The 14,177-nt window shown below is 36.0% G+C and overlaps 1 protein-coding gene and 1 non-coding gene across 2 annotated transcripts in view; one reads left to right on the plus strand and one right to left on the minus strand.

Annotated features, from left to right (window-relative positions):
* The window catches only part of RXFP1 (relaxin family peptide receptor 1), an 84,545-nt gene that overhangs the window by 57,955 nt on the left and 12,413 nt on the right, over positions 1–14,177 (minus strand). Inside the window, exons 2-3 of the mRNA XM_049770861.1 lie at positions 7,152–7,247; positions 2,396–2,501 (exon numbers count right to left, since the gene is read on the minus strand). Coding sequence (XP_049626818.1) covers positions 2,396–2,501; positions 7,152–7,247 — 202 coding nt within the window. The remainder of the gene's footprint in view (positions 1–2,395; positions 2,502–7,151; positions 7,248–14,177) is intronic.
* On the plus strand, positions 8,481–8,610 carry LOC126005051 (small Cajal body-specific RNA 23). Its single transcript, XR_007494234.1, has one exon. It is a non-coding gene; the product is annotated as a small Cajal body-specific RNA 23 (non-coding RNA).

A 14,177-nucleotide genomic window follows, 5' to 3' on the forward strand; every position in this document is an offset into this window, starting at 1 on the left:
GCTTCTGATACCCTGTCCCAGAGCTTATCCATTTTGTCATTCACTTCGTTTACTGAGTTTTTCAGGCCTGTTAGTTGACATGTTATTTCAGTTTGGAGTTTTGTCATTTCTGCCTTCATATTTTCTTGGTTCTTATTAGTGTTCTGTTCAACTCGATCCATGGTTTCTTGGAGTCTGTTGAGCACCTTCCATATTGCTAGTCTAAAGTCCTTATCTGAGAGGTTGATTAGTTGTTCAGTCATTATCTGGTCCTCAGAATTGTCATCTTCATTCTCTATGTCTGATGCTGGCCTGCGCTGTTTCCCCATTGTCACATTTGTATTGTGGGTTTTTCTACGTGTTGTAGTGGTATTCATTGTCTATATGATGTAGGCAGCACACTCCTCTGGCTCCTCCCTTTCTGGATGGGCTGACTTGCCTCTAAGGGAGGGGAGTCCTCCGTGGATGAAGCCTCACACTGGGTCAAATCTTAGGCCCGAGCATGTAACAGAGAAGACAGTCCAGAGAGAAATGTTTGCTTCTGTGATATAGCGCCGTTCTTAGTGTGATTTTTCCTTCTTGTTGCAATGGAGTTCTTTCCTTAGAAAGAGTGCACGGCCGCGTAGCGAAGCGGAGCGGCCGTGCTCCTCTGAGCCTCTTTTTGCCCCACTCGCAAGAGTTTCACGCAAGAGGACAGTAGACAGACATAGACAGGTCACACTCACAGTCTTTCACAGCTGAGCCCCACTGGGCCGGTGTACTTTTGCGGATTTTCCCCGCCTGGTGTCACACACAGGGAGCCAGCTTTTGCAAAGGATAGCCGGTTTTTATGCTCTGAAGTCCCTCCCTGAAAAATCTAATTTAAAATTTTGTCTGTTTTGTTCTTATAATCCCAAGTCAAAATCATGAAGTATAAAAATATGGATAAAAATTAGGAAAAACAAAAATAATATTTTAAATTTTCTATGCTCTATTCAACTCATTTGAAAAGCTTTTCCAAAATATGTGTTGTTGATATGTGTAATTTTGATGTTTATTGAATTTAAATAAGAACAGGATCAACAAACCTCTATAATGAGCATATTCTTTTACTTATTTTTGGTAATTATTTAGGAAAAAAACCAACATTGATATCTGAGTCAAATGTGATTTAAAAGAGTGAAATTTTAAATGTGAAACTCTGGAAAATGTTTATTCTTATTTTATCTATCTTTTGTTTATATACATTAGTGTATTAAAATATCTATTCAATAAAGTTTCAAAGGACTCTTTGTATCAAGTAAAATTTCTATGAAATAAGAAAGTTCTGGAACTAGAGTGATAGCACAGAGGTAGGGCATTTGTCTTGCATGCAACTGACCAAGGATGGACTGGGTTCTATCCCCAGCATCCCATCTGGTCCCTGAGCCTGCAAGAATTGATTTCTGAGGGCAGAGCCAGGAGTAACCCTTGCGAGCTGCTGGGTGTGGGCCAAAACAAACAAACAAACAAACAAACAAACAAAAAATAGAGTTCTATCAGCTAGCTTCTTAAATTATGGGTTTAAGTTGAGGGGGTTGCAAAACTTTTCTTTTTTTTTTTTTGGTCAGACCCGGCAGCGCTCAAGGGTAACACTCCTGGCTCTACACTCAGAAATCACTCCTGGAAGGCTCGGGGGACCATATGGAATGCTGGGATTCGAACCACTGTCCTTCTACATGCAAGGCAAACATCCTACCTCCATGCTATCTCTCTGGCCCAAGGGTTGCAAAACTTTTGTTATAAAATAAATCTATGAAAACTAAATCTGTGATTTATTATCAGTACATTTCTGATTTGTATATCCAGGCTCTTGTAAAAATTTCTCAGGACATAAGTGGAAAAATGTAAGAAATAATAATAAGATATGTGACAGTTCAATTGATTGCTTTCTTTTCTAAATAGCAAATATAATTATAATTGATGGCACCATTTATTTAGAAAAATATGGTGATACTGAAAACCTTATAGAACTAATATAAGAGAAATAAATACAATAATATAGAGTAGGGTTTGGTTTTTAGTAAGTACAAAATAAACATCAACAATATATATATTTTATATATATTGTATATATATTTTTTGGTTTATTGGGCCACACCCGGCGTCACTCAGGGGTTACTCCTGGATATTTGCTCAGAAATAGCTCCTGGCAGGCAGGGGGGACCATATGGGATGCTGGGATTTAAACCAACCACCTTAGGTCCTAGATAGGCTGCTTGCAAGGCAAATGCCGCTGTACTATCTCTCCGGACCCAATATGAACAATATTTTAATTGACTTAAGAACAATGACATAATTTTGAATAAAATGCAGTATTATTAAGTACAAAAATATAATAATAATACTTATAGATGCTATTCTGGCTGTCAACGTGAAGCCATTCTTTTCTACTTACATTGCAGTCACATTTGAAGAAACTGATGGAATAGCTCGTAACTTGTTCTTATCACAGTCAATCTCAAAACCGTGGCAAATACATTGTGCTGGCACAGAACTGACCACTGAATAAAAAGGGAGTAGGAAGGAATGGGGACAGTTAGGGGTGAGAAAGAAGGGGGTAATGAAAAGAAAGAAATGAAAACTATCAGAAAATTATTAAGTACAAAAGCAAGTCATGCCTTACCCAAGCAAGTTGGGTAAAGCCTTAAGTTAAAGTTTCAAAGTTTTCTTTTTCATTAAAATGATGCTAGAACATTAAGATAAGGAAACAAACATTTACCAGACCAAGCATTTTTTTTTAATAAAAGACTTTCTCTCCAATTGTTGCAAAATGAAGTCATATCTGCTTTTACTCATCATCAGAGAGCAACTATGTCCAAGAGTGACAAGCCAGTAAAACTAGCTTTAATGATTATAATGGAGGTACTTCTTAAGAATAGAATATTACCACTATATTATCTTTTGACCAGTCCATGACAGGAAGCTTGTAACAAAGATTGCAGTTAGGGTAGAGAAGGGTCCACTATGGCAATGATAGTTGGAATTGATCACTCTGAACAAAAACAGGGTGCTGAAAGGGGATATGGTTATTTACATGGTACCTCTTCATTAACAATAGTGCAAATCACATTGTCAAAGGAAAAAAGATGGAGCAAGATAGAGAGAGAGAGAGTGAGAGTGAGCGAGAGAAAAAGAGAGAGAGGTGAAATGTCTGCATGTCTGCCCAGAGACAGGCAGGTGGGGAGGAGGATGAAAAACATGCCCTGGTAAAGGGAGGTGTACATTGTTTGACTGAAACTCAATCGTAAACAATTTTGTGATGATGGTGTTTAAATTAAAAAGCAATTAAGGGCAAAAGGAAAAGAGAGAATAGAGAATTAATAGCATAAACAAGCCTTTCATGGAGATTTAAGTCTATCCACTGAAAAAGAAGACATTTGAGTAGTATACTTTAGTCATGAAATAATTTTTTTGTCATGATAATTACTCACAACTACATAGTTATCCATCTCAGTGGAAAGAGAGAATGAAATGTATGACTTTGGTTAACTTGTGAGGGTTGTAGTATTAAATGGTGTTGGGTATTTCTAATTCCAATTAAAGACCTCTATGTAAAAAAATATTTCAAATAAATGGTATGTTCATATAGCTAAACAAAAGTTGAAAGTATTCTTAAGTATTATTTATCAAGTTTGATCTGCTCTGATAAAGCATCAGAAGGGATAATTACTGGAAATGATGAACAGTATTTCTTCTTTAACATGTATAGCTGAGTTGACAGACACATATATCTACTGGAAACAGGCAAATTAGATATGGATCATGGTCCAGATATTCCAATGACTAGATTCTCCACTTATGTCAGATATTAAGAACAGGATCTGTGTAGCCAAGTCAACCAACTTTCTTGAAGAATCCAAAAATATTATTTTTTATGTATAAGTATCAATGTTTAAATCAGTAATAGCTAACTTAAACATTTTAAGAGAGATTCATTTAAGTCCAACATAAGTTTCTATGATAATTTTTTACTTGCAGGTTTCCCTTAAAATAAAGTCTTTATAGTGCAGCAGGAGTGACAGTACAGCAGGTAAGGTGTTTGCCTTGTACATGTCTACCCAGGGTTCAACTTTAGGTATGTCATATGGTCCCTGAGTACCACTAGGGGTGATTCCTGGAAGCAAAGCCAGGAGAGAGCCTTCAGCAGTAGAGGGTGTGGCCCCAAAATAAAAAATTAAAACAAACAAACATAAACAAGCTCCAACAAAACAACAATGATCTTATAGTAAAGTAGCTAGAGAGAAGATATGTGTTTTAAAGGAAAAAAAAAAAGGAATTTCCTTGTTTTCTATACTAGTGGATTAGTACTAATGAGCAAACTTGGCTACAGCCTTTGAAATATTAGTGTCATGTCTCTAGGCAGGAGTGACAGATATACCTCTTCTCAAAGCCACTGCATCAAAGCCACAGGCAAAGGAGCCAACTAGGTTGTAATTTGTGTTTTGTAAGTTTCTGTCAGGAACTTTTAAACAGTTTATACTTGTAAGTAATCATGTTGGTTATGGTTTTCTGAAAACGGATACAATTTCTAACAGCCCAATTTGAGCGAGAGAGGGAGAAAAGAGAGAAAGAGAAAGGTAGAGAGATACTGAAAGTTAGATGGAGGGCAGTGAAACTGGCATTGATTCCAGTGTGTTTTGTGTCTAGAGACTAATTAAGATAAATTCTATGGAATGTTTTCTTTAAAAGGGGCAATGAAAAAGAACACCCAAAGTTCAGCAATTTTCAAACATAAAAGAATGATGATAAAAGCTGTGTCACTTAATTTTATTTTATAGTATACTTTAAGTGTATATAACACAGATACCTAATTATGACAAAATGCTAATTTAAAATGCTTTTACCAGGGCATATTTTCAATCAGAAAGAGATGACATTTTATGCCCCAAACCATCAGACTTCAAGCATTTGCCTAAAGCAAACTTTTCTGGTCACTTTTTGAACTAATAAACAGAAATGTTATTGCTGTGACAAAGGCTTCCTGCAATAATAGGAATTATTCTGTTAAAAAATACTTTTTATAAAAATCATTTTTCATGCAGACACACTGAGGGAAGCGAGTGTGAGGTATCACACTCTGCACTGTAGCTCTGACTATGTGGTGCTGGGTGGTGTGGACATATGGCTCTGGAGATCAAACTCAGGGGCCCACATATGCTTAGCATGTATTCTACCAGCTGAGCTCTCTTCTTAGTCCTTTTTTATAATTACAAAAAAGATCAAAAATTTTTGTAGCAGCAAGTAAATTCTGGTAGCCTTTGGCTGGAAAATTATAGTCAAGGATTCTTCCTAAACATCTACACTTCCCCAATTTCTCAAATTAATCTTTATGAACATATTGGTCCATGTTAAATATAATATATTCCTTCATATTGGTCTTGAGATATGTAACTTGTAAATGTAAGTAATAATTATAATTTAATGATAATAAAACATAACTTTATTATGTTCATCATCCAGCCAAAAAGCCATTATAAGCTTTTAAAACCATATTACATACCATATTCAGTTTCCTTTACCATAAATCCTTAAACAATAATCTGATTCAAATAAAATGACACAGAAGAAACCTTAGGTGTCATTCTCAAGCTTTGATCCTATTTTCTACAGCTTTTAAGTTTGGGAAATATATTTTTTACATTGTTTCTTGAATTGGTTTTAGATCATAATTCATTAAAATAAAGTTTGTTTTTTAATAAGTACTGGTAAAATTATCTCTTCAGTTTTTATATATCACTTATTGTGTAACTCCATTCCTTCATGTATATGTAATTAGATTTGTGAAAGTTCTCCTGGACATCAGAATCAGGCAAAAATTTATTTCTCTCTGTGACTTAAAGTAATACTCCCCCATTTGTTTGTTTTGATTTCCAAGGTTACATGACCCATTATTTTTCCTCCTTGATTAAATGATTTCAAATTCAGAACTAAGTATTGGATGCATGAACTTTCTCAGTGAAGATTTCCTTATATGATTTTTCGTCTCCAATTTCTTTTTAATTCACTATTGATTTTTTTCTGTAATGTTAATGACTAAAGGCTTCTAGTAATCATTTTTATTGTAAACTGCCCACATATTTTTTGGGTATAAAGTGAAAGAAAGAGAAAATTAAAATCTAATAAGTGTAAAGAATATATATCAAAACTGAAAAAAATACTTCTTAGCATAAAATGGTGAAATCTATCTTTTGCATTATATAAGCAATTTAACTTTTTTCTTCCTCTAGTACTTTTAGTTTTAAAATGATCAAATAGTCAGTCACTATATTCTGAGAGAGAATAGGGTACACTGTGCATCCCTTCTAGTTAAAAATCTTTAGGGTATTTTTAAATCTATTAGTCTCATTGAAATAATGAGCCCAAATAAAATATTTAAAAAGTTGTATTTTACAATTTCTGGTAAAACATAAGAAAAGAATTTAGGATTGATTTCTAATTCTTTACTATTTTTGCAAAGGGTTTGAAGAGCTAGGCCAACAATGACCATTGTATGAGACAAATGTATATTCTTAAAATAGAAAGAAACTTTTCAAAAGGAAATAATTTAAATAGATCTTTCTGACAGAAGGTTTGATAGAGTAAATCCCACATTTGTAATGTTTTTGTAAATTTTCAGCATAGGATTTATGCAAATCAAAAGATCCTTAACTATATTTTCTGCAAAGGAAAGTAAATTACTCTGCATCTCTTTCCCATATCAAATTTCTTTAAGGAAACAAACAGAAAGCATCTCGTAGTTGTACCTGGGCTACCACTGCCCCCCAATTTTGAGAAGTGAGAAAGTTATCTAAAATATAGTTTAGACCCCAGAAGTTTTTTCACTTGCAAACATAAACTTCAAGCAACTTCTCTTTTATAGTTCCCATTATATTAGAGCTTATCATGACTGTGAAATGGAGGCAGAGCATATAGTAACCCTGAACAAGTGACATTAATTTTTGTTTGCAATACTTGACATAGCCTATTAATTTTGCACTTAAGAACTTGAGTTATTTCTAAATAAAAATCTCAAAATATGGCGGCATGTATATAGAGTTTGAATGTAGAAAACTGAAACTAAGCCTTTCAAAATATATTGAATGCAGATACTGAAAACATAGTGCCCGATTGTGACTTTGTAAACAAAGCAGCTTAGTTTCATGGTTACTTACAACATTCAGATATTAATGACTCAAAGGAATACTTATAAATAATTCTGTAGTGAGTGAAGAATTGGTCAAATTCCATTGGCCATCCATTGTTGTCGCCTGAAATAAAAATTAGAGAGCATAAAAGTTCAAGAAAAGAAACATTGTGAGATATTAAAGAAAATAATTACTTCTCTAAAAAAATAAATGAATGATTTTTGGGGGAGTGGGGGTAACACCTATGCTATCTCAGGGTTTAGACCTGGATCTGTGCTCAGGGATCACCTCAGACAAGCTCAGGGACCGTGTGGAACACTGGCTTCTAATCCAGGACTGCTGTGTTGAAGGCAAACATGCTACCTGCTGTACTATTGCTCTGGCCTCACATGAATAATTCTTAAACTTAGGAGAATAAAGCCTCATATAGGAACTTCATTTTATTTATTTATTTATTTATTTATTTATTTATTTATTTATTTATTTATTCATTTATTTAATATATTTTGGACCATAATCAGCAGTGCTCAAGAATTACTCTGGCTCTGTGTTCAGAAGTTACTTCTGGCAAGCTTGGGGGACCATATGGGATGCTGAGGATTGAACCTAGGTCCACCACTTGCAAGACAAACGTCCTACCCATTGTACTATCATTGTGGCCACCAATCACTTAGGAACTTGTCAACAAATGCATATATCTGGGTCCATATGTAAAGATTCGATGTCCTAAGTTTGGGATGGGTCAACAAAACAATAATACTATTGCTGATTTGGCAAGTATTGTATGGAGCACAATTTAAGGAACATTACTCTAGAGATATTAAAGCTTCATACTGATATGCTGAGAAAATAGTATATTTTAATATACTACATATTATTATTAATATTTAATTTTAATATACCATCCATTAATACTTAATATACTGTATCCTAATTTTTATTTTATTTTGTATATTAATTTTAATTAATATTTTGGTATATTAATTATGATTTCTTCGATCTTATCACTCATTAAAACTGAAGTTGAAAATAAATTATGATGAAGACATGATCATGCTGATTAAATTATAAAAAGAATGAAACCTATATGACTAGTCTAATCTCATTCCTTTTCAAAATTCATATCAAGTGATATCAAATTAGTGATATCAAGAGTAATTTTTCCAGGTGACAAGAAGGTTAAACAATGGAGCACATGTCCAGCAGGTGAGGGACCCTAAGCTTGATTCCTGTTACAGCTCCTCAAGCACTGAACCCTTAGGTTGCACTCTGGGTATGATCCTTCTAGAAAAAAAAGGGATTGTTAATCATAGATGTTTTCCATCTTTGCCATCTATGATATCAAATTCCTATTTCTTGCTCACAAGGGCTTGGTCTTCTCCATGTTGTACTGCTCGGCTCTTCATGAGCTAAAAAGATTGAATTGATTTGGGGAGCACTCTGTCTAAGTGGACATGGGAGACCACAGTTTTCATTCAGTACAACAAAAAGAAGAAAAAGGAAACAAATTCCTATTTCACTTTTTAAAAATTATGACACAATAAATGGTAACTATTCTTAGTGGTGGGGGAAAGAAAATATAACTTTCTTTTACAAGATTTTTCACAACCTTTTCCTTTTCTTTTTTTATGGAGGTGGGGGGATATCCAGCAGCACTCAGGTTACTCTGACTCTGCTCTCAGAAATTGCTCCCAGCTTGGGGGACCAGAGGTGATGCCATGGATGGAACCTGAGTCCATTCTGGGTCAACCACGTGCAAGGCAAATACCCTACTACTGTGCTACCACTCCGGCTTGCCTTTTCTTATTTATAAACATAAGAGAAAATTCATCCAGACATGTCATGGAATGACATGAATGAAAATAGGAAGACAAGAGCAGTTTCTGTGGAGACATTGAATGCTGATCTAAGTACCTTCCTGTCGGGAAAGCTTCGAATGTGATCATTTCCAGGGGGTTGAAAACTTGTTTTTCCAGGTTATTGTTAAGACTACAAAGAAGGATCCTAGAGATATTACAGGGCTAAAGTGCTTGTTTTTGCATGAGTCTGACCCATTTTCTATCCTTCATAGCACATATAGTCTCCTGAGCACCACCAATAGTGATCCCTGAGCACAAAGACAGGAGTAAACTCTTAGTGTGGCAAAGAGAAATTTTGAAAATTTGTGTTTGTCAGAAATGATGCTAACATAAATTATTTCTGCCATGAATATATTATTCAACTTTATTCAGTTGCATTAGTTTGGTGAAATTGCTTTTATACTACTGTGGTTTCAACTTTTATGAGAGTACATTCAAGCTCTATCTGGAAGTTGTACTTTGCTTTTGGGCCATAGGGACTTATGGCTGTGGGACTTATGGCTCAGGCACTAAATGTACGTATTCAGGATACAAAGAATACGCTCCAGCTTTTTGAACCATTTCCCATGCCACCAATTCACACTTTTTCTACTTTATAATATGTACTTAGGTTATTAAAGGCACCTCAAATTCAATATGTCTAGCCATAGTCTAAAACAGTAAAATAATACCATAAATGTACCATTAGGTCATAGTTGCCCTTTACAACAAGGTCTGTAGGTGCTATTCTTCCTCCAACCAAAAAGCAACTCTCAGGCACCAGCAAAATGTAAAATAAATTCCCACACCATATTTCCAACCCCAGGTAAGCTGGTCTGAAGCAGGGTGGCAAGAGAATTAATAAACCAAGCCAGTCAGGAGAGAATTACGGAGTTGGTGGTTTTCTGCCTTGTGGTCTCTCTAGGCCCTCCAATACTGAAATCTCTCTCTCTATTTTTTTTGCATTTTTTTCTAATATCTTTATTTAAGCACCATGGCTATAAACATATTTGTAGTTGGGTTTCAATCATAAAAAGTACACATTCCTTCACCAGTGCAACCTCCTGCACCCCCTGCCTGTTTTTGAGAAAGGCACTCTATTTCTCTCACTACCATAATTTTGATAGTTGTTTGTTGCAAGTCAGCCCTTGATGGGGCTGGAAGGTGATGGGATAGAGGATGAGGTCTTTCTCCTCCAGCTTGGACCACTCGTCTGCCACCCTGTTCAGCATGCAGGTCTGAGGGTTCAGGATAAGCAGCAGGTAGAAAACTCACAGGCAGTCAGGCTTCAGGAGATATCAGATTTATTCAGTGGATAAGGCTGAAGAATTTCCAGCCTTCCTCAGACCCTTGCTTTTATAGACAAGCATCAGGTACCACCCTAGGGTGGGAGCAGAATACCAAGTAAGGAATAATCCAATATACTGTCACCAGGTCACACCCTAGGGTGGGTACAATAATTGATTAGGGTAGGACCAGTATGATAATAATCTTATGGAAATGTTTTTACATATAACAGTTGTTAATGTAGTTATTTCTCTAACTGCACTAGCCACTCTTTGTGAAATCTTTCTTTATTCTATCAGTATAAATTCAATTGGGAGGGAGAGGGCTGAGTGAGGTACAGGTGGACTTTTATAAGTCAAAGGGCTTGATAAAAAGAAAGAGGAAGTTGGGGAATGCCTTTGCCCTGGGCAAAACACAGAGTGTAAATTAACAGCAAGATACTTGGGAATTCAATTTAATTTTTTTAATGTTCCAACTTGTTTATCTAATAAAACTGTAAAATGCTAAGGTTAAAAATAGATAAATTGCTTTTCAATATTTACAATGTCAGAAATCTATTCTATTCTTTATAAACAAGTAAATCATTCATTATGTAACTGTAGTTTTAGAATTCTCACTATAAATATCCTTTACTACTATCTAACAAATAGGATGTTTGATATGCATATTTCTATTAATATGTTCACAGATTCAGGGGTGCTGTTTTTATTTTACATTGCAACTTAATTTTGACTCTCTAGGCAGAGAAAGTATCAGGTTCCACGTATTCAGGACATGATTCCCCAGATCACCTCTCACCACAAACACTAGCCATGACCCTAGGCAAGCTTGTGTCTGACCATCTACATAAGATGTCCTTACATCCCTCCCGTCAGACTTCAGGGCTCTGCGGCAAGCTCAGATTATTTTCTGTATTTTTCAACATATTCAAATAATTAATTAGAGGTACCCAGGAATCCTCCATTTTCTAGTAAGCACACAGATCTCAGATTAAATTAGATTTATTCACTATATTAAATGATATAGTATATTCACAATCCAATAGAAATGCTGCTGAGGACAAGGTATAGACAAAGGTACTGAACTCCCATATTCTCTCCAGGCATGCCATGTTCCTCAAATTTTTATGTGTTCAAATTTAAAATTAAAAAATGACTTTATAGGGCCGGAGCGGTGGCACAAGCAGTAAAGCATCTATCTGCCTTATGTGTACTAGTCTAGGACAGAACATGGTTCAATCCCCCAGAGTCCTCAAGTCAGGAGTGATTTCTGAGCACATAGCCAGGAGTAACTCCTGAGTGTCACTGGGTGGCCAAAAAACCAAAAAAAAAAAAAATGACTTTATGTTTTTGTTTGGCCCTTTAAAGATGATTCTAATTGGGGCTGAAGGGATTGTTCCAGTGGTAAAACATGTAACTAGCATGTGTGAAGACTTGAGTTTGATCTCTGCTACTGCATGTCCCCAGTGACCATTGAGCACCACTAGGAGTGGCCTCTACAGAAAGATAAAAAAAGACTGGGGATGTGCTCAATGGCAAAGATCATGTATTGCCTTCAATCCTGACTCTGCAAAAATTAAATAAAATTTAAAAAGCCCTTATATTTTGGAAAGGGTTTCTTTGTATCTGTACAAGAAGTATGTTCCCCCATACATGTTTTCAAAATGTAAAACCTGGGTTAACCAGAAAAACATTGCAGGGGAGCGTCAAAGAAAATCAAGTGCTTGGGTTCAGAGTGATAGCACAGTGGTAGGGCATTGGCCTTGCATGTGGGATGGATCGTGGTTGGTCCCCAGTATCTCCTATGGTCCCCAAGCCTGCCAGGAGCGATTTCTGAGCACAGAGCCAGGAGTTACCCTTGAATGCCGCTCAGAGTGGCCTTAAACTAAAACAAAACACAAATGAAAAAAACGAAAATCAAGTTCTTGAGCATCAAGGCATTGTAGGAATTCTGCTGGTGGGTCAAGCCCCCCCCCCCACCCCCCCCACCCCCCCCCCCCCCGCCCCAGCGGATGTGATGCCTGCTAGAGTTTGGAAACCACTGCTGTAGTCTAATGAATGGCCTTCTGAGGGCACTTTGCTTATTTCCCTCAGTTCACAAGAGGAAATTTGTAATCTGCCTTTCTACCACTTTTATTTACCTATGCACAGATTATTTTGATATATATCTAGTGACAACTATGGTACATTGAATATAGTTAAAGTATGTGAATTTTTAGGTGAATTGATTTGATTTGGATGACAAAATTGTATCCATAGGTAAGTAAATTATTTAAAAACTGTGAAAGATATATATTTGTGGTGTGTTAAAAATGAAAAAAAAATTTTTTTTTTGTGGGGGACACACTTGGTGGTGCTCAGAGGGTACTCCTGGCTCTGCCTCTATGCTCAGGGATTACCTCCTCTGAAGTTTGAAGCACTAGATGGAGTGCCAGAGACTGAATATGAGAAAGCCATGTGCCAGACAAATACCCAGCCTCTGTACTATTGTTCCAGTTCCTAAAAAGGCCAATTTCTGAACTCCTTGTCTACTAACTAGTCTTATGTTTCTGGGGCTGGGGTTCAGGATTCTGCACCTTTCTCCAGCTGTCTGAACTTAGAGCATAGTTCCTATACATTTCTGCAGTGGAGGATCCACTCGAGTTCATTAGTGTTCAAATTCTTAATGTTCAATACATAAAACTCTTAAACCAGTATCTGGGAGCAATGCAGCACAAAGGAGGATGAGGAGGAGGTATATCTCAAGTAGCCCTGTCTTTTATTAAACAAAAGAGTACAGTCTCCTGATTACAAAATAAGTATTCTTCTTGATTAACGAATAAGCAGGTTAATTAATTTATAAAGTTTGGATATACGCAAAGTTTAACATTCTTGATTCTTAGGATTTGCTTATTTTTATTGTTATTTTTAAAATTTTTATTGATCCACCATGAATTACAAAGTTACAGAATTACTCATGATTGTTTCAGGTTTACAAATTCCAACAACAATCACTTCTCCAATGTCCATATCCATTCCCCAGTGTTCCAAGGTCTCTCTCCCAGGGTCCACCTTCCCCTTCCCTGCCTACCACTATGGGAGGAATTTTTTCTTTTTAAAATATTTTTAGTATTTTCTATATTTTATTTTAATTACTATGTCTTAATTTTATCTTTAAGTCTATTTTTTAAAATCTTTTCCCTACTAGGTACAGTGGTTTGCAACACTGTACTGATAGGATCTCATCTTCACTACTTGTCCCCTGCTTACCCAGTCCTCAGCTTTGCTTAATTCTTAGTTCCTTTTCTTGGAACATAGTGTCTGTCTCTGAATGCCTTGTCTCAGAAAGTGATGATCCCCAAGTGTACTTACTGAGTGGCCCTTCATTAAGTCACTTAGATTTGACTCTAATGAGGCCAAGCAGAACCAATCATCGAAGTAGTTGTGGAAGATTTCCTTGAATTGTAATGTCATGTCAGTTTGCTGTCTGCATTTTGTAATCACCTTGCATTTTGTGTGCTTTTTCTACCTTTGTGACTCCTCAAAGAAATGGAACGTGACATTACTCTTTCTGTATCATAAAGTAGTAAATGGAGTAGGCATGAAAATGAATTATTAATAGATTTTATTTAGATCTCATGATGTGTAATAACATTAATATTAATGTTTTAGGAATCAGTTGCTACTGTGCCCTCCACTTCAGAGTGTCAATGATTTCCCTCCCTGTAGGTAGGTCCCTTCTAGGTTCCCTCTCATTTCCCCACTGTCCTCAATGCTGAAGCAACCTCAAGTCTATAGGCAGATACTTATGGTCTCTTACAGATGTCTTTCATTCATTTCTGATTGTGTTTCATTATACTTCACAAATCAGTATTTATCTTTCCTTTCATTCTTTTCACTCTTCATTACTTTAAGAAAAATCTCTTTTTTTTGAGGGGGGGGCCACACCT

This window comes from Suncus etruscus, chromosome 3 (genome assembly GCF_024139225.1).
Source record: "Suncus etruscus isolate mSunEtr1 chromosome 3, mSunEtr1.pri.cur, whole genome shotgun sequence".
Taxonomy (NCBI): Eukaryota; Metazoa; Chordata; class Mammalia; order Eulipotyphla; family Soricidae; genus Suncus; species Suncus etruscus.